The 27,503-nt window shown below is 38.3% G+C and overlaps 1 protein-coding gene across 2 annotated transcripts in view; it reads right to left on the reverse strand.

Annotated features, from left to right (window-relative positions):
- Nucleotides 1–27,503, reverse strand: part of Hr39 (Nuclear hormone receptor FTZ-F1 beta) — a 190,517-nt gene that overhangs the window by 60,754 nt on the left and 102,260 nt on the right. For both annotated transcript variants that reach the window (XM_067143523.2, XM_067143522.2), the window contains exons 2-7: nt 15,375–15,879; nt 13,346–13,378; nt 8,319–8,459; nt 6,371–6,522; nt 3,542–3,640; nt 1,070–1,394 (exon numbers count right to left, since the gene is read on the reverse strand). In XM_067143523.2, the coding sequence (XP_066999624.2) occupies nt 1,070–1,394; nt 3,542–3,640; nt 6,371–6,522; nt 8,319–8,459; nt 13,346–13,378; nt 15,375–15,672 (1,048 nt within the window). In that variant the 5' untranslated portion in view covers nt 15,673–15,879. The remainder of the gene's footprint in view (nt 1–1,069; nt 1,395–3,541; nt 3,641–6,370; nt 6,523–8,318; nt 8,460–13,345; nt 13,379–15,374; nt 15,880–27,503) is intronic.

Genomic DNA, 27,503 nt, shown 5'->3' on the forward strand with positions numbered 1-27,503 from the left:
TAAACTGTTGTAAACAGAAATTGACTTCACTTGGATGGAACATGTGAAATTGGTCAACAATTAAGAAATTTGGTTTAAATATAATAAAAGTATATTCTATTCATCAAGGGAAAACTGGTTACTAATGAGGTGCTAACATCAATTCAACTTTTTGAGATTCTTGAACAAAATTACAAAATGTACCAAAGATCAAAAGCTACCAAACAGAATTTCCATATATAGGTGTTGGAAAACAAAAAAAGAGGGAGAGGGCAACCTAAGTTGGATGAAAATTTGACTGATAGTGAGTGTTAAATATTGTCCGTAAGAGCTACAGTACACTACATTAACAGAAAAATAAAACTGGAACAACAATGTACTACTGTTTCTTATTAAATTACTTCCAAAAAAATATACTGAACATCTTAAAATTAACATTAAAATTGGGCAATTTAATTCTCAGCAATTACATTTCACCACCATCAATAAAATCAGAACAAGATCGCTGGGGGGCTGAGAATAAAAGGATGTAGAAGAACTACGATAAGAAGCAGCTCATCTACTCAAAGTGTATGAAAATTCAGAAACCATCCTTGTCCTTTTGTGTCTTCATGTTTGTCCTCGTCTCTCTCTATTTTTCCCTTTTCCTACAATAGTCTCACATTGTGTTTATCCTATTACAGTAGAATCTCACTAATCCAAATTAATGAGGATCAGGGTCAGTTTGAATTGGCTAATTTTCAGATTATAACGTATTTCTTCTGAAATACAGCACAGTGCTGCAACTAACAAGTCTGGCGTGGAATAACCAAACAGAAATGACAGACTTTGTGAAGAGAAATCATCAGTAACTGATGTTTGCTTGTTCCTATCCATTTCTTAATATACTAAGTTTGTTTCAATGCTCATTCTCATTAAAATATCACATGAAAGATATTATATCTGATTATTTCAATAGTTGCAAGTATCAGGAATATCTGTCAAAACGAGTACAGTATTTGCATCCAATTTCTATACTGAACTAAGCACACAACAACGAACCTTGAAGTCTCTTATTTCTATACCAGATATTACAGCTACACACACTTACCATGACTGCTTCCATGACGAGACGTAACAGGGCTTTGTGCTGGAGAAGAGTACGAATATGCGGAATGGATGGCCGAGTCAGGACTAGGGGTCGGTGGTACTGCCTGACTGGAATGGTGAGAGTGTTTGCTAGAAACGTGGTGATAATGCCTTTGCTGCAGAACAGGACTATGCGAGGGGGTCGTGTTAAAGCAGCTGCCGTTTCCCAACAGTTTGTCTACAAGCAGGGGCAATTCACTGGCTACCGCTGCCATGTTTACGCTATTCACAGGAAGACCATTTTCTGAACCTTGTTGATGGTGAAGCTGCTTTAACTGCACATCAATCTGGAATCAGAACAACAGAAAGTTCTTCTTTAGCTTGGTAAGGAAATGATTCACATTATTGTGGAACATGTCTGTAAGATTATTGTTTAAAACTACACAAATCCTGTTTCCTATTCTCTGTCAAATATTTTCAAGGTGTCTCTCAGAACCATTCAACCACTGGGTTAAACCTTCTAAGAAAAAATAACAATTATGTGTTGTTTCTTAGTAGTGAAGCTTCAACAGTGTGTACAGTTATTTAGTTCTTCTTCTGGGTTGAATCGTGGTGTTGTTTTCTGTAAATTCCATACAGTTTGCTGGCATTTCGAATACATTGCAGTATTCCTTGTCAAGGCGAGTGAAATACCCGTACTCGATCCAAGGTAATCAGTCTCCCAGGCAGCAATCAAACTAGAAGAGTAGTTGCTGACCTCTCTGGCTGATGTAAGCCGCCTGGTGGTCTCGTAAGAATTCTGGAAAGTTATGTGTCACAGCCAGGTGGTGGGAAATGCCAGTTCTGTTACATAACTTGAGGTTCGTCTTGCGTGTTTATGTTTTGATCTGCAACTCTTAATCTATGTATGATAGGCATCCAAGAACTGCTGATTTTATATCCTCCTTCTAAATTTGAGACGCAACGTCAATGAAGTTACAAATATATATGTGTGTGTGTCCTTTTGCATAAAACAGATAACACTGCAGTTAATTTGTGTCCTTCGCTAGCGAGGACTGCACATCCCTTGTTATGCAACTTTTTAACATATTCCAGCAGATAATCTTCAGTTTTTCAAAACTTGCCAATATGATGATCATGAAATCTTATGAGAGTTATTAGTTTCTTGAAATAGAAACTTTTTCATCTACCAGAGAGGTACAAAACAGATTTACATACATTTTAGATACTTGTTACTACTAATTCTTCTTATAATATTATTCTCTTACATCCTAATTTACCAAATTCACCTGATTTTCACTTTATATAACAACATTTTATACAAAAATTCCCTAACTTCAAATCGGAGGATCGTCGTCATTTGCAAACATTTCTTGACCTAAAATCGCGGATTGTACATTTTTACGGCTCCAGTAAGAACAAGCTAACACGTCTTTCATAATCTACAGCATATAACGTGTCCCTGCAAAGGAAAAGGTAAGTATGACCGAGCGTCGGGACAGTATCTACTGTATAAGTGCGACCCCATATGGGGCACATGCATGTGTACAATTCGTAATGACCAATAAGACCCCATATCGGGTCGCAATATTTTACCTAATATACATAGTAAGTTAACCTAATATATCATAAATATATCCTCATTTCAGCGATCATTTGCTTGGTTAAGCCTGTGAACATTTTGGCACCAGGGAGTAACTTGATCTTATTAGCTCATGGTACTAGACAGCAATCCTATGAATTTCGGTCTGGCACTCAACGTGTTAAAGAGACATATAACTGAGAAAAATAGAATGTGTCTGTGGGTGTGAATATGTTATTTTACCGATAAAGCCTAGAAATATGATACAAGTAAATTTGAATATGAGATACTTCCATTGGTTTTGCCAGGAAGTATTATCATAAACACTCTCGAAAGTGACAGACGAGATATGTTGGTTTTTCTCTTGACACTATCACACTTGGATAATCTATTTGCATCCTTGATTAACACTACCTTTGAAAGATCTGACTCCTGCAACTTATCTTCCAGTCTGTTTTTATCATGGCAATAACACTCTAAGCTTGTATCAACCTTTTTTTTAAACAAACCCCAGGGCGCAACAACCCTGATGGGCCTTGGCCTTCTAAGCAACTGCTGCACAGCCCAAAGGCCTACAGATTACAAGGCGATGCGTGGTCTATGCAACATGTCCTGTTGGCTACTATTCTTGGCTTTCTAGACTAGGCTAAACTTGTATCAATTATGGTAAATAATATAGAGACTTTGAAAGTATTAATAGTATTTCTACTTCAAAACAAATCTGTTTGCACCTCTTTAAAGTAAAATTTGAGATGCTTAGGGAAGGAAAACTGATCTGGATGAATATCCTTGAAGACATTTTGAAATTAACTTTCTGTTCAAAAGAAATTATGAAGTCCGTATTTGTGGCAAGTAATATGAAGTAGAAACAGGGAAATTTCAAATGATGTACACAAACAACATTTCTCTCACCGCATTTTCTTCAAATTTATGGCCATGTTTACTGCCCTCTTGACTGGGGTTCATTATCCCACATATCTGCACACCCTCCATTGAAGTTTCTTCATGGTCCTAGAACAAAATATAAAATGTAATATGTAAGAAAATTATAAATATAAAATATGCATGACTGAAAAAATGTTAATACAAGGTCATCTAATTAACGCAGAACAACAGCTGAGGCTGGCAATCGATTGCTTCTTGCCGGCTGGGTAATACGAAAGCAAGCAAGAGTGACTGCCTGATAAATTCTAATGCACCACACCCCTAATTCCTCATCATGAAGAAGTTTCTTATGGAGCAGATTAGGTTTCTCAGCACTCCAATATCTGCTATTTTGTGAACTTTTGTACCAACAGCCCATAACGTGGAATTCTAATATATTGGATTTTCTTCTGTTAGCATGTACACTTCAACTTCTTCGCTTCTTATCATTAATATTTCCCATTTAACGAAATTTATTAACTAATCTATGAACTGTCGCACAATTTGGAACTCTAACACCTGGGAATATCTCTTGAAGAAAAAAAAAAACTGTTGTAACAACACGAGCGGATTCTGTATGGACATAAGAATCATTTAAAAAAAAAACACTTGATGGGGAATAGAATACTTAGGCCTATTATTATTATTTTCCATTTATTCTTGCTTCACTTTGCCTACAGGCATTGATCTCACTGAAACATGAAACAAACTGCATTGCGAGACAAAGCCAGAAACGGTACAGACCCTGCAGGCTCCCCTCCCTCCCGCACAGCTATCTGCTTTAATCCCTTCCAAGATGACTGGATGATCCAGTACATTAAAATGGATTTTGTTTGATAGGAATAAAACTTCCAACTGAGAAGGATAAAAGATGTCTCTACAAATGCCACATCATCTATCTAAAAGGGATTGATAAATTGATGACCGCTCAACTTCATTGGGCTTTATTTTAAGATACAGTTTATTTATTAACCAATGCAGAACTTCACACAGTTTTTACCTCAATGTTTCAAGCTTCATTATAGAACAGGAGGAAAAAAGTGTGTCCGTTGTACAATACCATAAATACACTTGACAAGTAATTGAATTAGAGATATCAGATGTCCTGATGATGATGGCAATGCAGTATGGCATGGACTCCATAAGATACCAGAAGTGTTGGGGAATCCTACCTATCCATGACCATTGCACAGCCTGCCATAATGAACAGAGATTCGTTGTAGCAGTGTACAAGGTGCGCATCTCAACAGCATTCCAGATGTTCTCAATGGAACCGAGGTCGGATGATCTTATGAGTCGGGCAAGCATCCTCATGCCTGTGGAGTGTTTATTAAACCAATCAGCCTCAAGTCAGGAGGATGGACCGGTGCATTGTCATGCTGTATGTACAGGGCTCTTGCAGAGTCCTAGAGGTGAACGAATGGGTGGACATGACCTGACAGCAGGTTCCTGTATCATTCACCAGTGAGAGGCATTGAAAGATATATCAGGGTTCCACAATTGCCTCATTTACTTTGCAACACACTTGTACCCTGGCATTGGTGAGTACCAACTGATACCTCAATTCGTCTGTCCAGGCGACCTTTTTCAATGCTTCGAGACTCCAATGGCAGTATTCCTTTGTCCATGTCAGTCTATGTGTCTTGTGATATGCATTGACTGGAGGTACCCTAGTAGGACGGTGGCTTCTGTACCCCATTGCGAGGAGATGGTTCTGGATGGTATGGTAGGATTTTTTCTGGAGAGTACAATTTTTTTTTTTTTTTTTTAAGGAGAGCTACAAATGAAAAGGCACGAGAAGAAGAAAAAATTCAGGTGATATGCACCTGTACATTAAACAGTTGCAAGCTACATGTAGTTATGAGGTAAAACTTATTTAATTTTCAAGGTTCTAGTGAAAAATAAAGGACATACACAAAGGAAGTCAATATGTGGTTGATGGAAAATTAAATGGTTCTGGTTTACATGTTATAACTGGTCAAATAACCAAACTGTTTGACCACTTGAAATAGCAATCATTACAATAATGCCTCTCTCCATTGGTCGGAGGTCACGAAGTTGATAAAAGAATCAAGATCAACAAGAAGCAAATACAACACCACCTGATATGCATATGGCACCATAATACTGATAATTTATAAGACCTTCAGTTCCTTTGAAAAGCATCAACAAAGAAAGCAAGGGTCGGATCCCTTCTTTTTTTTTTTTTTTTTTTTCTTTCATTTTTCCACAGATTAGTGTTATTATATAGAGGATGGTTGCCTAGTTGTAACCACCATCACCACCTTTGGCCTTCAAATAAACCTTCAGAAAACATAATTCACAGTAATCAGTAAACAGAAAATCTCCAACATTGTTTTCATCCTGAATGGAAACACCATTGAAAGGGTGTCCCACTCCAAAAGCCTACAATGATGGCTAACACAAGAATGGGATCTGTACTTAGAAATCAAAACCACAATCAGCACTGCAAAAAGTGTGTTTCTGAAATCTTGTGTGCGACTGTGACCTACGATTCCAAACTCAGCGTATCGTGAAGTGTTATGTGTTATGTGTTACTGGTACTGCTTTACGGTATAGGACTGACACTAAAAGCTTTGTCAATGAATTGACTGCAGGCCTTTAAAACATGGATGTACGTAGAGTGTTCAAGATCCCATGGGTAAACCATGTCGCCAATACTCCAGTTCTTCATACATGCATTAACAAACTGTACAAAATGATCAATTAATTTTATTTTCATTAACGACAATGATTAAATCTAATAAATAAATAAATAAATAAATAAATAAATAAATAAGAAATGGATATACATACAAGTACCGGTTTGCTGATGTCATTTGCAATAATGCTCATCTCGGCATCAGAAAGTTCTCCTTCCCATGACATGGGCCGCTCAGGTTCTTCAAAACCATCTCTCGAGTCCTCTCCTCTAACCACACGTTTCTTCTTGGACCGCAGGTTTACCCCTGAGCAGAAAATTCTCCGTGAAGAACAATTAACTTTCAGAGAAGGGAGCTGAAGGTGATAACGGAAGAGGATAACAAAGGTTGGAAACTTCAGTGACAAGCTACAAACTTTAGGTTAGGAAACATCACATGATCATTTACAAAGTTTCAGTAAATTTTATTGTGACTCACTTGTAATTTTTGAATGACAGATACCATTTAGACTAAACAGTATATGCTGCACGTACTGGAAGAATAACAGAATGAGAGAATGCTAGTGAAACTAAAGAGGAAGCAAGACAGTAATAATAAAAATCCATTATTTTTAACTTAGTATCTGGTGAATATCTTCCCAAAAACTAATTGTTTATGGACATTATAATCTTTTGGGATTTTACTGTGTCAAAGAAAACAAAAATAAATTCTTTATATATTTTGGAGGGTTTGCTCCGTTTTTGCCGAAGAGAAACACATCTGTCTACCGACTAAGATTTCTCTCTGACAAATAAATGAAGTACCGTAGAATAAAATTTGTCTCTACAAATGTCACATCTATCAAAAAAGGGTTTGATAAAATAGCCAATAAATTTCATGGGGCTTTATTTTAAGGTACAGATTATTAACCAATGCTGAACAAGACTCCTTGCAACAAAGAATTTCTCTTTGTTTTCTTTGACACAACAAAATTCCAAAATATTGTATCTTTTAATATGGGCCGTGAAAGGATCAATCTAAATTTGTTATAATTAAATATCTTACCAATTTAAAATAAATGCAAATTATGCAAATTAGTTCATTACAGGACAGGAAAGGAGAAAAATGTAAATTATAAAATATAGCATGGTTCAGTCACATTCTGCTCAGCAAGTTGGGAGGTTAAAAGTAATGGGAGCTTTGGAGAACTATATTTTAAGGCCAAACTCCTAGTGTGCCAGCAAACTCTCTGCTTTACCTGTGCAATGGATGGTCTACTCTAAAGGTGAAAGCCAAAGGAATGAAGAGAAAAATAAATAGTCCAATCGCTAATGTGTAGTTAACATTAATTTGTTTACAAAATAGTTCAAAATACCCATCCTCTTGTTCTGCACAAAGCACTATTCGCCTCATAAAGTCTTATTGCACCCTCGACAGCATGAGAAGTGACACACTTCCACTTGTCCTGATATTTCCCACAAAATCCACCTTGTTATCACGTAATTTTACGTAAATTATGTCACGCATGAAGCCCCACTTTCACCATACACTAACAGCACATCCACCAACTCATGGTTACTATAATACCCCTGGTCCATTCAATAAGAAACAACATGATATTGGAAGGTTTAAAAATATCTAGAGTGAGCAAAGTCATGATTACATAAAATCATGATGTCAAAAAACACCCCTCCCCTCGTGCACAATACTTTAATCTCCATTTAGTGAATCGTAGAAAGAGTCATTTGCTTCTAATATTAACCTGCAGCATTCAACTTTATAGATAAAGTAGACGATTCTGCTACATAAAACAGAGAGGTTGCTGACACATTGAAAGTTTGGACTGAAAATCTACTTCTCCGATGCTCCTATTACTATAGGCCATCAAACTTACCCAGCTTTACGCACCTGAAGCATATGGAACAACTATAAAGTATGAAGCGAATTAATTCTGGGAACTTCCTTCATTGGTGTCATAACTAACTGATGTCAAATACTCACAAGGTGCTAAAAGAAAACACTTCAGCCAGGTGGAGCTTAAGTTTGTCCTCACATAAATAACAGTTTTCTAGCTAACAAGATTGATATACATTCTGATAACTGCTGATAAGTTCACAACTTACCTGTAAAGTCTATCTTACTAACTTCAGCATCAGAGCCAGACACATCATCTTCCTCTTCTGCTGGCCCTGGTGCCCCACTAACAGCTACATGTAAGTCTGGATTCCCAGGCAGCCGCAACCCTTGCTCTTTCAGAGCATTTCCTGTAATAGGCATAAGTTATTCTCAATATTAGGCTTCAAAAAACTTGAAGGTGAAAAATTAAAACGGAAATCCATGAGTGTAACAGAAAATGTGTATTGAAAACAACCAAATGGTTTTTCTTTCCTTTTTAATTTGCTTGCAGAAAGATTTCACTTAATTATAGTTAATCTTGATATAAGTGAATACACAAAGTGGGTGAGTGGAAGCGAAAATTGGAGTATACAAAAAAATTGTTAACAGAACACATGGTGCTTCAGGCAGCAATTTTTGGCCTTTCCTATAACTGGAAAGTTGGACCAACACCATCCAGTCACCTGTCATAGTACTACACAATTCCCTCACTGACAGCTGGATAGAGTATCAGTCACAGTTTGATTTTCAGGTACTTGAACTATTATAACTCAATCCGTAGTTTGCTACTGAGGGATCAGTATGCTCTCATCTCCGGGGTATTATTTATATTTAGTGTTGTTACAGTTTACTGGTGCACCATTTTATTAATTACAGTATATTAGTGAAGTAAATTTTTCTGCAGAGTGCTACAATATTCAGATTAAAAGAGATCATTTTTATGTATGATACATGATAACAAGCTCATGTAAGCAGGTGTGTAGGAAATTTTAAGAAACATCCACTGGTATTTCAAGTCAGGGATACAGTACAACAAATTACTTTGAGGAAATCAAATGAAAGAAATTAAATGCAAAACTGTTGTGTTGTAACAAAAGAAAAATTTGATCAAAATGGAGGAATATTAGGACATTCTCAAAATAAATCCCTGCATCATCATACACAAAAAACAGGTGTTCTTTCTGAGTGTCCACAGCTTGAGAATTGTAAACAAGCAAAATGAAAGTCAAACTAATTTTTGTAACTGATGTTCTAAAAATTGCTGATAGTATTATCAATCCATAATTAACAATTTTCTCAGATAAAACTCTCTTTCAATTACATGAAAAATAGGATTGCACTGTGCTATAACTGCAGGAAGAATAAAAAGGCCCATACTTTTAATTTTATGATGCTGTTAATTTAGAGAGGTACTCTATTCAAATATTTGCATTGTTTTTTGAACAGTTATCCCATAATGAAATACAAAAAAAACACACAAACTGACAGGCAAATAAAGTGGACCAATTTTCTTATCTAAAATCTTAATTTATTCCACAAGAATGAATTGGTTTTCCAATATTCATTTACATTTTACAAAAGCTAAAAGCATGGTAATAGAAAATATCAAAAACTGATGTACAACATGCATTAACTCACAATTTTACTTACACTTTGAATTCTTGAAATTTTTCAGTTTTTAAAGTTTTCTTTTCAATTGGTTTTGTCAGTTGTTTTTAAATTTATGGGCAAACAAAATTGATGATGATGATGCTTGTTGTTTAAAGGGGCCTAACATCTAAGTTCATCAGCCCCAAACAAAATTAAGTTTAATTGCACTTCATGAAGACACTGGTAACTAAAAAATGTGTTTCCACCCATAGTCTCTATGAAGGCCTGTAAATGCTCAGGCATACTGTTCACAAGTTGTTGGATGGCCTCTCTCGAGATTCAATCCCAATCCTCCAGCAATGATGTTCTCAACTGTGCCAACGTGATGTCACATTGTCTGATGTTCCTTCCAAGCGTATACCATACATGTTCAATGCGGTTTATGTCACAACTGTGTGCTGGCCAGTCAAGGGTTAGAATCTCAACTTCCTGCAGATATAGCACAACATATGAGCGGTATGGGGGCAGACATTCTCAAGAGCCAGCATGAAATTCTGGGCAATGAATGGGGCAGGACTGACCAGGATCTCTTCGATATATCTTTGGGCATTGAGGGACCCATGATCAATGAACACCAACTCAATGTGGGCCACATTGTTGATGCCACCTCACACCATCACCAAGCCACACCCAAATGGAGTCCTTGAGGAGAAACCATTGGTGCTGTACCTCTCTCCAGACCTCCAGATAAAAGGAAACCAGAGAACTACAGACCAATCAGCCTGACCAGTATAGTTTGTAAAATACTGGAGAGTTTAATAGCTAAGTACATCAGAGGGATATGTGATGATAAAAATTGGTTCATGAGGAGCCAGTATGGATTTAGAAAGAAATTTTCTTGTGAGGCACAACTGGTGAGATTTCAGCAGGACATATCAGATCAATTGGATTCAGGAGGCCAGTTAGATTGCATAGCCATAGATCTTCCCAAAGCCTTTGATAGAGTGGAACATGGAATATTATTAAAGAAATTCGAGGGAATAGGATTGGACGTAAGGGTCACACGTTGGATAAAAACATTTCTAAATTCAAGGGTTCAGAAAATCAAAGTAGGAAATAATGTATCACAGGAAGAGAAAGTTTGGAAGGGAATTGCACAGGGTAGTATGACCGGTCCGTTACTTTTCTTAATATACGTAAATGATTTAGGGAACAATATAACATCAAAAATAAGATTGTATGCAGATGACATAATTGTTTATAGGGAAATAAATAATATTGAGGATTGTTCAGAATTACAAAGGGACCTTGAGAGTATCCAGCAATGGGTTGAAGAGAATAATATGAAGGTTAATGGAGGCAAATCAACTGTTACAACATTTACAAACAGGAGCTTTCAAACCGAATTTGAATATACTTTCGATGAGGTAGTTATCCCAAAAGATGGCATGTGCAAATACTTAGGTGTGAGATTTGAAAGTAATTTGCACTGGAAGGGTCATGTTGATGATATTGCTGGGAAAGCATACAGATTGTTACACGTCATAATGAGGCTACTTAAAGGATGCAACATGGAATTAAAAGAAAAAGTTACTTAAGTATGGTTCGTCCATTATTGGAATATGCAAACAGTGTTTGGGATCCTCACCAAGAATACCTAATAAAAGAAATAGATAGTGTGCAGAGGAAAGCAGCAAGATTTGTAATAGGGGATTTCAGGAGAAAAAGTAGTGAATCAGGAATGTTAGAGGCACTTGGGTGGGAAACTTTATAAGTAAGAGAAGGGAGAAAACTAGACTTATAGGATTATATAGAGGCTATACAGGAGAAGCAGCATGGGGAGAAATCCATGAGAGGCTTCAGTTGGAAAATAATTATATCGGCAGAACTGACCACAAGTATAAAATTAGAAGGAATTTTAGCAGAAGCGATTGGGGTAAATTTTCATTCATTGGGAAGAGTGTGAAGGAGTAGAACAGTTTACCAGGAGTAGTGTTTGATCCTTTTCCAAAATCTGTACAGATATTCAAGAAGAGAATAAACAGCAACAGAGAAAATAAATGAAATGTTAGAGGGCATTCGACCAGTGCAGGTTAATGTAAATAAAAATGTGTGTGAATAAATTAATTCGATCCCCTGGTCTAAGGAGTTTGGACAGCCAAAGTAGGGGACTGCCTGTAGGGGTGAAGCACAGTGGGGACTTTGAGGGCCCTGGGACCACTACGGTAGCTGTGAAGGCCCTTCAGGAACTCTGAAAAGTGGTGGCAAAAAGGCTCTGGTTAAGATGCAGCAGGTCGTTATGCTACTTAAATTCCAGTATGGGTAAAAAAATAAATAAATAAATAAATAAATGCAATGTAAATTTTAATCTTACACCAGTTGTATAGTATCATTTGAAGTAATTCCACATACTGTATATCAGTTGACTATATTTGTAAGTAGTACAGAAGATATTATAAGTAGAATTTTGTAAACAATATAAATTTATTAAGGATGAGCTGTGTGTTTAATAGAAAAAATTGTTAGCATAAATTGTATAATATTGTATTTTGGGAAAATTTTCTTCTCTTGTTAATTTAATATCTATTTATTTATTTATTTGTGTCTTTATTAAGTGGCAAAGTTAGGGCTCTTGGCCCTCTCTTACACTTGACAATAATGTATTTTAGTGTACCATTTGCCACTGAGGTAGACACCTCATTTGCAAATAAAGAGATTTTGATTTGATTCTGATTTACTCTTCCATCAGGAAACCTGAGATTAAAGTGTCTCTTATCAATGAAGAGAACAGAGCCCCAGTGCTTCCGGGTCCATCCCAGATGCCGTCTCGTGAAATGAAGACGTGCCTCTCTGTGTTGTCATTTGAGTAGGTGCCCTCGTGCACGTCTCTTGGAAGAAAGATAAGCTTCTTGTATACTCCTTCTTACTGTTTGCTCATTCATTCTCACATGTCTGATATTTTGCAGTCGATTTCTTGCCTAGACTGCTCAGGTATGGCAATCTGCAGGAAGTTCGAATTTAAACCCTGGCAAGTAGTCCTGAAATAAACCCCATTGAACATGTATAGTACATGCTCAGAAGGAGTGTCAAACAACATGACACAACCACCTTGGCACAAGCGAGATCATCCCTGCTGGAAGAGTGGGACTGCATCCTGGCGGAGCCCATCCAACACATTGTAAACAGTATGCCCATGTGTTTATAGGCCATTTTGTTTGGTTTGGCCATAAATTTAAGAACAATTTACAAAAAACCAACTGGAAAGAAAACAAAAAGCAGAAAAATATAAATAATTGCAAAATACAAGGAAAACTGAGAGTTAATGCATGCTGTAAAACGTAAATGAATAATGGAAAACAAATATATTTTTGTGGAATTACTTAATATTTTACATAAAATATTAAAGTGCTCTAGTTTATTTTTGCTGGTCAGTGTATTATCAACAAGTTTAAGCAACTTTGCACAATGCTTAGTATTCTTTAGACTCACTAAGGAAGATGTTTGAAGCTTCCATATTCCTCCATCCTTAGCATGTGCCACTTTCCTCCACTTTGCAACATACTATATAACAGGCCTAGCTAAACCAAGGTACAACGTGACTATTTTGAAGACTATCACCACAATATGCATATTATCACAGTTTTCAAGTAACCTAATTACTTACCATTGCAGGCCTGATAATACTTGACGTTATTTCCTGGAAAGAAAAGACCACCGTTTGTCAAAATTCACTCAATATCATATAATGTAAAAGTAGACAAAGAGGCAGTGACATTTTGATAGACAACGAATAGTCACTGACTAGGTAAGTCACATGGCTATCATCTTTTGTTCTTAAAAAGTACTGAAGTAATATGGAACAGGATAATATTCTTTTAAAATACAGTGATAGCTTTTTGAATGCCTTCATGCACATGGTAAGGTTAACATTCAAGCAATATAGGTTCATTATATTTTAAAAGATTAAGTCAAGACATCCCTAGAGACTACCAGACCTCCAACACAACTAACAGTTACAGTAAAATATATTTGACCTCATCCCAAGGTGGTGCAGCCCTTTTCAGGCACACCCCAATGTAGGTGAGCTGCATCTACCATTTCAACCACATACCAGCTCTCCTGCCATTCTTATATCACGAGCAGTACCGGAAATTGAACCCGGGCCTCTGAGGATGGCAGCTAATAGCACTAACCATTACACTACAGAAGCAGACAATAAATTTGTGATAAGTATGAAAAAAAAAAAAATCCCATGATGCTACAGCTGCAGATGAGCCCTGGTCTGCCAAGTGACTGCTGCTCAAACTGAAGGCCTGCAGATCACATGACACGTGTTCAACATGACAAATTCTCTCAGGCTATGTTCTTTACTTTCTAGACCGTGGCTGGTATCTCACCATAAGAGAGCTAAGTGGACAATGAACCAGCCCTCAGATCCAGATACATCTCTGACCTGGCTGGGAATCAAACCCAGGATCACTATGTAAGAGGCAGGCTCGCTATGCCTAGACATGGGACTGGTTGTGATAAGTCTGAGACATGGCATTACACAAAATGTTCACAAGTAGCCCACACTAATCAGAGTTTAAAATAATCATCATTCTATACCCCAAATATTTTCTCAAATAATTGTTTATATTAAGTTATACGAGCACCAATATCCGTATGAGATATACCCCTCACACATATATATATATGAAACTTATTTCTTTCCTGCTGTTACATCAATAACTCCAGCAGCTATTCTAGCCTAACAGCTTATTTTTATTTGGGTTCATAAATGAATAAGCGTTACTTCAGATATTTCAATACTGCCTACGTATTAGTAAGAAAACTTACTGTGCTAGTAACAAAGTTTAGAGGGCACAACTTATATGTTACTGCACTTCTCAAAGAGAAGGCTGTGCCATACGTTTTTGGAAATGAATTACACAATAATTTATCCCAATGGTACCTGTCTGTAAGAATTTGCATGCAGTGCTCAACAGGTCTACACACACAATTTGTAGCATTGTGTTTCATCACTATGAATACAGTATATAATTGTTGTATTGGAAGAGCTGAAGAATGACACAATAACGAAGTTCCTAACCAAGAGTTGTTTCCTGTCTGCAGGTGTTCTGAAAAGTTACTTGTATATCCACTGGCATCAAAAGTCACTTTCTGCTCAGCAAACCATCTCATTTCCTATTTTACATTGTCATTAACCATTAATACAGAGTGAAGTTTTTCTAATAAATACAGTTTTGTATTTTAAATAGAATAGCACAATTCTAAATCTAGTTAAGTGGGCTATAACAGTAACTATGATTGGTCTCCAAACCTTACTTTCCAAACAAATTATTTAATTAAAATATAGTTACAGATTTTATGGAAGTGTATGCGAACTGCTTGTAAACTAGATCTTTAGTCCTATATTTTCTATATTAGCAGTAATACACTTCATTTTAGCAACCTACTGTTGTAGGAAGTAATAAATGAATTATGCTCAATATATTCTGAGCAAAATAATTAAAATACACTTTTCTTCAGAAAGCAAAATAAATTCAACAACTGTTACCATCTCCATTCCATTGATTTAATTATTCCATTTCAAAATATCGTAAATGTCTATGTAAACAACCTTAACAATAAAAAAGGGACATGCTTTATACTGCGAATGAACCAAAGACAACAAAAAAAACCATGCTTACCACTGTCAGAATGTGCCACTTCCGTTACTGGCTTCGTGCCCCCATGTTGCACATTTATTACAGTCACAGAACCTGAAGAAGACGACACTACGGTTGCCCCCCTATCACAAAGTTTATCTTTCGTTGAAACATTCGAATGTCCCTTAGCACCGCCACCAATATCGGGAGGCCTAAGCTGATCCATCACAGAGTTAGCTAACACACCACCACTCGCCTTAGTGGTGATGACTGGGGAATGTTGCTGCTGCTCCATACTGTTCACAGGTGCAGTCAGTGTTGCATCAATCGTAGCATTCATGGCGGGTAAAAGGGACAGAAACAGCGTATCATCTAACAAAATGGACTACTGAGGCTCTTGGCTGCAATCTGGATTGCACAGCCATTGCCTCTGTATCGTCCTCTTCTGCGTCTTCATAAGTTCTTGAGTCGCTTGCTGAAGTTGATGGGAGCATCAGGACAGCCAAAATGTACAATTTCTCCTCACATTCTTAGTCTGAAGAAAGACCTGAAACATAAATGAAATAAACTGCATTAGAAAAACACATTCAGCATTGCACCCTTAAAATGCACAACACAAAGGCAATGGTAACAATGTATGTCTGTTTGCCTGCCTGCCTTTCGGTCTGTCCATTAAGTCATTAGCCCATAGGCTAGTTAGATCCTCAAACAGCACCACCAACTGTTATGCAGTTACAGGGAAACTGCAAAAACTGATAGCAGTGCTAAAATGAGGAGTACAAGAAATGAAGAGTAACGTAGTTTTGCATTGCTTTCCTCACCAGCACCCCCCCCCAAAAAAAAGCTATTGCTTTCATAATCCAGATGCACTGAATGTCATTACTCAGCACTACTCATACCTCAGCAGCTCCGATTCAATGGCAGACACTGTTCAATTATAAGAATCTTCCAGCTGGCTTTGATTTGCCCCGCAAGACATGGGTAGCCCTCAACAGAGTACGTACTAACCACGGGAGATGTGGTTCAATGTTGTTTAAATGGGGTATGAGATCATCTCCAGTCTGTGACTGTGGTGCAGTTAAGCAGACCATCAACCATATTGTCACCGAAAGCATTGGAAGGGCATTCGCTGGATCCAGCCAGGACTTTGTGGTGGCTTCTTCTGAGGCCATACAATGGCTAGAGAACTTAGATCTAACTCTTTGAACCCTTTTGCTTGCACGATTGTTTTCAATGTTGTGTGTTCATCTTGTAATTATTTATATAATGTTTTGTGCTGTATATTTAATCTTTGTATTGTTTTGTGTACGTTACCATACGCTAATAATAATAATAATAATAATAATAATAATAATAATAGTGTCCATCCTGTCAGACATACACAAATTGAGACTTTAGTGGAAGCTACATGTTGCTCTGGCCTGTACCAATGAACAGATGCAAAAATACTACATACATCAAGAAACAGTAACAGGTGAGAATGATGAATATGTTCACAAAAAGATGAAAGTTGTGCAAATTATGCCATTTCCAATTTAATTTTTTTTTTGCTAATTGTTTTACACCACACCGACACAGATAGGTCTTATGGTGACGATGGGATAGGAAAGGCCTAGGAGTTGGAACAACGAGCTAGAATAACATAGAGGGGCTGTATACCTGACATCAGCGCTCCCTGCTTGAAGCAAGTTGATAAGGGGCAGCCATGTTAACGGTTGTCAAAACAAAGCGAATTGGCGCGAGAGCATATGTTGAGGTGACAGGGAGATCGTGCATGCCAAATTAATTCCCTAAGTTTTAAGAAGTGAAAAGATAGATTCTCGCTTTCAAGAATGCCAACCGTAAGCTCAGCGTATGGTTGTACTAATCGGAGTAATAAAACCAAGGATATATCGTACTTTAAGTAAGTATTACTGAATTATAGCCGAGATTCCTTTTTGTAATTTCTGTTTGTAATTAAATCCATTTTATTGTTTACTTAGCGAAAGCACGGATAGCCACGGTAATTATTTGTCGAATTTTGTTGCAGATTTCGTTTAAAGAACAAGGAATTAACTGAACAATGCGTTGTGAGGGCGAAAAGAGATAAATGGTATCCCACTCAATTCAGTTGCTTATGCGCTGTACATTTCCAGTCCTATTTAATTTTCATTCACATTTACAAATAAAGGAAATGGAACGCCCACCACCAAGAAAACGTAACCACAAAAGATTACTTATTTCGTTCAAACGTACACCAAATATGATAAATACAGCATTTTACTGCTATTTTTGAAACGTATACAGCCTTTATTGTAGATGTCTGTTGCCTTGGTTTTTAAAACTATGCCACACTTCATAATGGACAACTTTCAAGCTAGTAATCCCAGTATGATATGGTAATGGGAGAAACATGATATCCCCCCTATATTATAATAAATAATTACACTAAACGATTATTGTGATAAAGTATTCATGGGCCGCCTCTGTGGTGCACTGGTTAGCGTGAGCAGCTGCCACCCCTGGAAGCCCGGGTTCGATTCCCAGCTCCACCACGAAATTTGAAAAGGGGCACGAGGGCTGTAACGGGATTCTATCAGCCTGGGGAGGTCAACTGAGTAGAAGTGGGTTGGACTCCCACCTCAGCCATCCTCGAAGTGATTTTCCGTGGTTTCCCACTTCTCCTCCAGGCAAATGCCGGGATGGTACCTAACTTAAGGCCACGGCCGCTTCCTTCTCCCCCCCACAAGGCCCCTGTTCAGCATAGCAGGTGCAGCCCTCCCTCATAGTTGTATGCCCCGACCCAATGTCTCACGCTCCAGAACACTGTCCTTGAGGTGGTAGAGGTGGGATCCGTCGCTGAGTCCGTGGGATAAACCAACCCGGGAGGGTAAACAGATTAAGAAAGGAACACAGTACTCATGAGGATGCAATAATTTTAAAAATATTAACAGAATGAGGTTGTAACCTATTATAGGTCCCTATGATTTTAAGGTTTCCTGTCATAAATATTTATGTCCATCGTTTTTATTCGAATTTACGCTTAACCACAACAGCCAAGCAGGGTAACGCTCTTGTTCCGATTTCGAGGCTATTCGTATGTCACTGTGCGATGATTTCGAACTACCCTACAATCAACTGATCGTGATGTTGGCCTCGTGCCGCAATATGATGAGGTGGCGGTATTCGCTTTCATGCTTCAAGCTTTCGGCAACGGACTTTAATTCTCCCCCAGCGATACTAAAATGCGCATTTTCTACACGTTTCGTCATTTAAAGGCCATGCCCCCTTGCTTGTGTGACAACAGGAAACATGGCGGACGTTCGTTCTATTAGGTTCACCCAGGCAGCGCTTCCGCCTCTCTATGTTATTCTAGCTCGTTGAGTTGGAAGGAAGCGGCCGTGGCCTTAATTAAGGTACAGGCCCAGCATTTGCCTGGTGTGAAAATGGGAAACTACGGAAAACCATCTTCAGGGCTGCTGATAGTGGGATTCGAACCCACTATCTCCCGGATTGTATTTGTGTGAAAGTAATAAATACGTGTGTTGACTATTAGCACTGACATGACCTAATATTGATCTATGAATAACAAGTTTTTGTTTAGGCCTATATGCGTGATTTCAGATATTCGTCAAAAGGACTTCCAGAGTATCCGAAATGAGGTCATCGAACCGGATGGGACTGTGCTAGCCTGAAAATGACAGATATTAACTTTTCATGCCAGCTTTTATGCAAAGTGTGATAAAATTTACCAGGATAATTTCCTTTTGAAATACGTGAGTATCAAGACGCCTTCGAGATTTCGTTGCAGAGGAGAAAGACAAATCAACAGGGGACAGACAATCTCTTATTTCGTACAGAAAAAGTACCAGGCGGGTTAGTGAAAGTATGCCGTGAAACATTTTTGAACATTCTTTGTGTTTCAAAACCAAGAATGCAAAACATCGCACGTCATCACCACAAGATTGGAGGTATTGCTAAGGAGAGAAGAGGAGGTGATCGCCAGACGATGAAGAATGAGCCCAAACGACAGGAAGTAATTGCTCATATAAAAAGGTATGTTCCAACTGAGTCACATTACTGCAGGGAGAAAAGCTGTCACGTGTATTTACCTGCGACTCTCAACATGAGAAAGATGTGGCGACATTATACAATTCCGTGATTACTCCTGAAAAGCGAGTCACGTAGACTTCTTCTAGGAACATATTTAATACAAAATTTAACGTTGGATTTGGTTCCCCAAAAACAGTTGTTTGTTCTATGTGCCTTAGACTTTTGGAGCAGATCCAAAACTGAAAAGTGTGGCGTTAAGAAAGCTCAACTTATGGGTCAAAAGATTTTTCATAACCTTAAAGCAAACAGTTTTTATTCACTGCTGAAGGAAAATGTAATAAAAACTTCCAGTCTGTCAAACACACAGAAATTACAATATAAATTATAACACTATAAACATACTCTATACAAGGCTGCACATCACTGGGAACAGCTGGTGGACTCCCCAAATGAAATTCTGATATGTGACTGCCAACATCCAGTAGAGAAGAAGAAGAAAAATAATTCATTTCATTAAAATTTTGCAAACTCCCAAAACCCAAGAACAAATGCTACTAACAAGCGAACCCTGCATGACTTTCCCGCTTCTGATTTTTATGAAACTTGGTAATAATTAGTGTATTGAGATGAAAGAAGCTAGAAGTGGAGAAGAAATTTTTGCAAAGCAGAGAAACGACAAGAGGTGACGGAATTTTGTTTAGTATGAGTTCTTTTAGGTGCTAGTAAATCTACCGACACGAGGCTGATGTATCTGAGCACCTTCAAATACCATCGGACTGAGCCAGAATCGAACCTGCCAAGTTGGGCTCAGAAAGCCAGCGCTCTACCGTTCGAGCTACTTAGCCGCGTAATAGTTTAAAATGTGTCTGTTTCTTTCTTGATCAATCACACCTAAATTACGGGACCAATTGAGTTGAAATTTGGTATGGATATATCTCAGATATTAATTTCAAACATGGGCCTATTGTGATTGTTCAATAATTAAGTTTCGAAATGGGGGCCATTAACATGTAGGTATTTACTGAGCCTGCACATGTTTTATGTGCGAAAGAACATAATAATGGGCAAATGGTTGGTTCTATCACAAAACAAAGCACAGCATGTGTACTTAAAATATTCAGTTTTCTACAAACAAAAAAGATCATGTGCGTTTTTTTAACTATAATGGTTTTTCAGGAAATTACGCTTTTAGTAGATTTAGCACGCGTTCAAGAGCCTCTAAATCAATATCATTAAAGTGACTGACGAAGTGAAATGCTCTGTCTACTACGCCACCAGGTGACAGTACTGCTAAAATTCTACAAAACTAACCCGTCAACAACGGGAACGGCAGTTAAAGTTATGAGTAACAGTTAACAAACAGCGGGTAGAATATATATCACAGAATTAACCCGAAATCATTTTCTCCTCACAGAGTGAACACTGTTAGGGAATATCGGCGAAAGATCCAATGTTTCCGTGACCGAGCGGCACACGACGGAAATCCACACTGTCAAGATGAATGGACCAGAACTCTTCCTTAATCCTCTAGATCACCTCAAATCGCCTGAATTTCCTGGCCTGACAAAAAGCGTTACCTTCTACATGGCCCACCTCACCCCTTCAGGGTGGTAGAATGAAAGCTTTTGATGATGATGATGGACCAGAAACGGATACAGGTCGGGCTCAAAACATCCTCCTCTTCAAGGCATTTGTATAAAGCACGAAGAGGACAAACTGAGGTAAAACCAGAAATGGCCTGAATATTAAAGCAGTTCACGCACGAAGAACAGTATATTAAAAATATGATCCGCAGAGTGACTCAATTCGAAATATTCCTGAAATGAGGCAACTTTCATTAACTAAACAGAGTTTCATCTCTTACATTCCGTTTCTCCATTCTGCCCGCTTTCTCTGTTACAACAGCTGTTCCGTCTAACAGGAACTACGCTACAGATTCGTAGCAACACCAACGATCGCCCTCAATCTTCACACCTAAACGTCCTTGGATCGACAGTGTCATGCGTAAGATCCGTATCCTAATTACTTAGCCACAGGCAAGGTCAGAGAGAACTTCTAAAACTACTGCGTTGAGTAAATACTTTGGGCGAGAATATAATTGCACGCTGTTTCTTTTTAACTCTTCGAGGACTCCAAAGGCTTGAACAGACATGCAATTTTACGAAAGTTGTTTCATTAGGAGACTGGAACAAAGCACGCACAAAATTTCAGCAGATTTTGCTAGAAGTATCTGACAGAAAATGCTGTACTCTTTTCAGACTTAGGAATGACATTCTGCAGAAATCGAGCGGCACAACCTGAACTGGCTTCCTCTGCAGCAGAATATCACTCCCCAATCTGACTAAATAGCAGGCATACCGAAATAAAATGTTACATTATCAATGTTCTTTCAAGTACTATAGATTTTAAAGACACCGAGATGTCAGAATTTGTTCCTGTAAGAGTTCTTTAACGCGCCAGAAGTCAAAGACACATACTCATCACATTTAAAAACACTCGAATACCACCAACTCCAGTCGGAATTGAACCGGTTGTCTTGTACAAAACCGACCGCGTCACTGAAATCTGCCTCACATCAAAATAACTGATACAGTATTACAGAGAACACAATCTATTCAATCACAATATTCAGGCTAGAACTTCTGTGCTATGCTCCATCGACCTATATCCGAAAATATGGGTATGCATCCATTGCCCTAAAGCCTCAATAAATGTCAAAGGTGACCTGCAAATCAGAGGAATCTCCTCCTTTAATCTTCATAAAGTAGGCGTGGTTTGATATCTGCCGATAAAATGGGAATTTTGAGAACGAAACAGGCTAAATAAGTTTGGTGGCGAATCTTTCTACACCATAGGAATTTTTCACCATTCTTGTGCTCCCCAGTACCAGACAGTACCTGTCTTCTTCGGAGATCTTTGCTGAAAACTGTGGTCTTTCTCCAGAATCCATCTCACAGCCAGTCTGTTCTGAAAGTCTGCCAGCCCCAATTCTTTTATGTTCTTCTCAGTCTCTTGTCTTTCTTGTTTCAGCAGAAGGTGAACAGGCGTTTAGACAGTCTGTTGGGAGACAATCTTGCCACAAACCATAAAAAATCAACAGGATGGGGCTTCAGAGAGGATCAAGAACATAAAACTCGATGCATCTCTTTTACGGTTGGGATTGTAGGGAGTGCTCATACAAAAATTGAATTACGGTGTTATTTACAATCTTTTCTGATCCATATCCTTTGCAGACATCTGAAAAATAATGGAAATATCAGTGGCGGTCGTGTGAAAGTTCAAGTGACAATTACTAATTCTATTGAGATAATCCCGGCAACATTTTAAATGCTTTGTACATCCGTCAGTATTCCTTGAATATCAACCTGATATTTGGTTCTTATACCAGAAGTAAGAGCAGCAATAATGTAAAAACGATTCAATTTCTACAAGTCAGACAGAGCCAGGAAACGAGTGCGTCACGAAAAGAAACTGACAGGCAAGGCATGTCAACCTAGGTGCCTCCGAATCTCGGGAACAACATGAGAGGTCGACAAAAATGTTATCCTACACATGCTAAGTGACTGCCCCACCAACGACAGGTACAACAGCTAAATATGTATTATATTATATAGAATCGTCTTTCTGACTGTACTTTTTTGATATTAACCTGATATCTAGTTTTATGCCGGATAGGATAAATACTGACCTATTTCGAGTTAGGTTTAATTTTTGTCCGTCGGTTTGTCTGTTGTAGCATCACGGGAAAACCGAGATACCAGTGAGGATTTTCACGAAACTTGGTATTTAAGTTTATGATAAGGGCAAGTAGGATCTTAGCTATATGGGCGTTCAGAAAAATTCAGAAGAGAAAGGCTTCAGAGGGAGACAAACATAAAACTCGGGCTGGTTTTGCAAGAAACTAGCTCATGGCAAAATTTATTGAGAATATTATTAACAAAGTGTTTGTTCTATATATTTTTCGACACAGTGAAAAATAAGGGAAATATCAGTGGCGCCATGTGAAAGTTTTTAACTCCAACAGTCGATAACTATGGAGATCATCCCAGTAACGTTTTAAAGGCCTTGTACATCAGTCTGTAGTTTTTGGACATTTACTGACACCTATTTGTTTTTATACCGGAAGAAAGAGAAATCAAGCGAGTCCTACAGTACCGGCCGGCTTGCAGTACCGGCCATTGCTGGTTCTCGTTTTAGGTGCTATATGGCAGTAGCTTACAGGTGGCATATGAAGGATGCTACATTCCCGTCTGTCAAACTTTGGGGGTTTCGTTTAGCGTTAAGTCTTGTATGAGATGTGAGAGTTGTATGTTGGCCGGCTTACAATCGCGCGCGATAAGTTATTTTCAAGCCCCAGGAACTTCATTTCCAGGTAATCTGTTGATTTTGTTTCTACTTATATATTATATACATTCTTTGAGGATGCTACAGCTGGTAAGAGTTTCACGACATCGTTTATTAAACAATATCCAGTTGGGGAAGTTCCTTCACGTGAGTTTCGTACAGTACCGGCCAATGGGACTTTAAAAAATAAAACTATATCCAATTCTTATCACTTTCCAGTGTGAAATGACCGAGAAAATGGGTAAAATAAAATGAAAGTGGACCGAGGACGGGATGAAGATGGCACTAAACTAAATTATTTCTAACAAAATGACTGCAAGGCAGGCTGCTGAGGCTTTGTGCGCAAAGTACGTTAGGAGATCGTCTGAGAGCACTTAGAGTTGGTGTGGCTGTGGATCTAACTCCTCAGATGGGACGAATTAAAAAATCCTTTGATTACGATATGCAAAATCAGTTGGTTACTTATATGAAATATCTAGATAATCTTCATGTTCCTGAGCAGGAAAAAATTTTTACTATTAGCATTCGCTTTGGCCGAGCATTCAAAAGTACCTCACCAGTTCAACAAGGGAAACAAAACTGCCGGAAAGAAGTTTTATTATGATTATTATGTAAATACTAAGAAAATGGAAGAAAACACATTATGCATTATATTTTGTTGTGAGTCATTGGATGAAGAATGGGTGCAGTGCATCAAATGCAAAGACTGGACGGACGTTGGATGTGTAGACCAATGGAATATTTTGTATTTTACTTGTAATTACTGCATACATTAAACCAAACTTGAAGTTAGTGGATGTCAATTGCAATAATTATGTGTTGAGTTCATTCTGTATTTGTTTGATGTTAGTAATATATTTGACACATATCTTAGAAAATGGTAACTGGCCGGTACTGGAAGAAGATGTTTGCAGTCCTTGAAAATTAAGCTTTGATGTATTTTAAAATATTATACACTTTTGAGATATTATGCAAATCACACCCTGACATTGCAAAAGCATTTAATGAAGTACAAGATTATTGTATGAAAATCTCCTACCGTATAGCATTTTATTTTTTATAAGGGAAAACGTTAAGGTGGCCGGTACTGTAGGACTCTCCCCTAATAAAAATAATAGATTAAACTGCTAAAGGCCGGAGATAGCCAGGAAGCGCGTACGTCACGACAAGCCGCTAACAGGGGGAGGCATGACCATCTACGCGTATAAATGCTCGCCAACTATTGAAGCGGAAAAAAGAAATGCGTAGCACATTTCCTATAAAAGTAAATACATTTCTATGGGCGCGTTGGAGAGTCCTTAGCCTTGGAAATCAACACATCGCTCCCCTACAAGTAATATGAGGAAAGGTTTATATGATTTACCGTTTGAAATAATGCAATTTATGTTGAGGTGCGTATTGTACAGTACAGTCTCACCACAGGTCACTTGCATCGCTGTCCGGCTCCATGGCTAAATGGTTAGCGTGCTGGCCTTTGGTCCAAAGGGTCCCGGGTTCAATTCCCGGCTGGGTCGGGGATTCATTGGTTGATTCCGATGGCTGGGGGCCTGGGTGTGTGTGCCGTCTTCATAATTAACATCATAGGTAGGGCTCCATCCTCATAGATGCGCAGGTCGCCTATACGGCGTCAGCTCGAAAGACTTGCCTCAGGCCTCTTTGGAGGCCACACGCCATTATTATTACTTGCATCGGCAAAAGAGGTTTTACGTGTTCCAAGACATTTTAAGACATACATACATGCTTACCTACTTTAAACGCCTATCTTCATTGAACACTATTGCACTTTTCAATGAATGAAGTGTTTTCACGCTCCTGTGCTACCTCGTTTGTTGCTAGTCCTTTACTTCAAATAAATGGGGTGTTGAAGTCAACCATTATCTCGTAGATTTATTTGCTTCGGGAAAAACGATGTAGGTCTATCACTCCGATACCATGATGTATACAACAGTACCAGGTAGGCAATAGTATATTATACAGGAATGATAAACCTGCGTCATTATTATAAAATTTCTATTTGTTGCTTGCTTGTTGGATATAGTGGAATATACAGTAATATATAGCAAGAAATAGACATGACTATAAGATAATATTCTGAGGCATGCATTTAATATGAGGGAGAAACTACGGCTTTACCCAACAATTTAAAGTGAGAAATACATAAACATCAAATATGCTTATCTTAAGCCTCCTTAACCGGTAGAATCTTAACTGAATACGCTTCTACATTCATCTCAGGCATCAGGGAGCGCAAGTTATTGCACTAAAAGGAGGCATATGAAATATCTGAGTGCTTAGACCGCAGTTTCCTTAGTCCTAGATTGTCAACTGACAATATTAATCTTCTTGTAGTAAGTGGCACACAGAGGGCGTGCCGCGACACTTCATAATCCTACGCTTCAAAGTTATTTGCACGTGTATCTACAAGTGTTTGAAGCACTTCTCACTCGTGGGCACACCTCATTCTGCTTCAAATGCAGCTCTATTGTCTGCGCATAGCATATGGTAGTATGTTAGCGACTGTTGCTACTTTCACGAAGCTGGTTTCATAGCCAGTGAAACAATGCAGCTAAACAGCTATATCCAGTACCGTTTCTCTTTTTTCTTTACATCGTTATGTCCAACTGAGGAGCACGATTCGTCTCCTCGCAGAAACATGACTTAATTTCTTCCGTCCCGGTTTTGTTGGTTTGGTTTTGGGTTTGTCTGAAAATAGGTGATTGTCGACTAATGTTCTGAATGTAGATCTGTCCAGCACAGTTTCGCCTGCGATGCCGATTGACTGGAGGTCGCTTAATTTCAATTAACCAACTGTTCTTAACTTTCAGTGAGAGTTTGAGAATTATTTCGGTCAGTCTATTCCTGTTCATTCCCACCGAGCGAGTTGGCCGTGCGGTTAGGGGCGCGCAGCTGTGAGCTTGCATCCAGGAGATAGTAGGTTCGAACCCCACTGTCGGCAGCCCTGAAAATGGTTTCCGTGGTTTCCCATTTTCACACCAGGCAAATGCTGGGGCTGTACCTTAATTAAGGCCTTTCCTATCCCATCATCGCCATAAGACCTATCTGTGTCAGTGCGCCGTAAAGCAAAATTGTATTAATACATAAAATAAATAAAACCTGCTCATTCCAAGAACATGACCACAGAATTTTAACTCCACTTTCCTGAAAGGGTCTCAGACTTCTTCAGAATACCGATATACAGTGAGTCAAAGTGAAACTCATACACCACTGTCACTAGTTATGTGTTTGTGAATAGAAATGTGGGCAATAATTTATGTTCGCATTTTATATGTAGAACAATAAAAGTATGTCTTGTATTATTGAGTCACCACAGGCAAGTTAGCATATCCCTTACCTTAGCAAGATATAACAGATTCTTTGTCTATATGCTATTGGAGCACGTCAAAATGAAATTCATACAGTCCTACATTGGCAGATAAGAGGGCAGTACAAATGCTGTATGTTTGCGTTTCGACACTACATTCAGTTTATTGTGGAGAGCTGTGAAGTACAGACACGTTCCGGTGCTATCATGGGGCGTCAAAGAGGACAATCTTCGAAAGAAGAGAGAACTGATGATTTTTCACCATAAGAGAGGAAAATCAGTTTGAGAAATTGATAAACTTGTAAAGAGGAGACATGCAACTGTACAGTGCGTTATAAATAGATATAAAAGTACACGCAGTATTAAAAATAAAGACAGAGTGAGTGGCAGAAAAATTTTCAACCTCAGGGAGGAACGTTGGATAGTGAAGAAAAATCCAGTGAGTAATGCTCCGAAACTCGCTATGATGGCTG

This window comes from Anabrus simplex, chromosome 3 (assembly GCF_040414725.1).
Source record: "Anabrus simplex isolate iqAnaSimp1 chromosome 3, ASM4041472v1, whole genome shotgun sequence".
Classification (NCBI taxonomy): domain Eukaryota; kingdom Metazoa; phylum Arthropoda; class Insecta; order Orthoptera; family Tettigoniidae; genus Anabrus; species Anabrus simplex.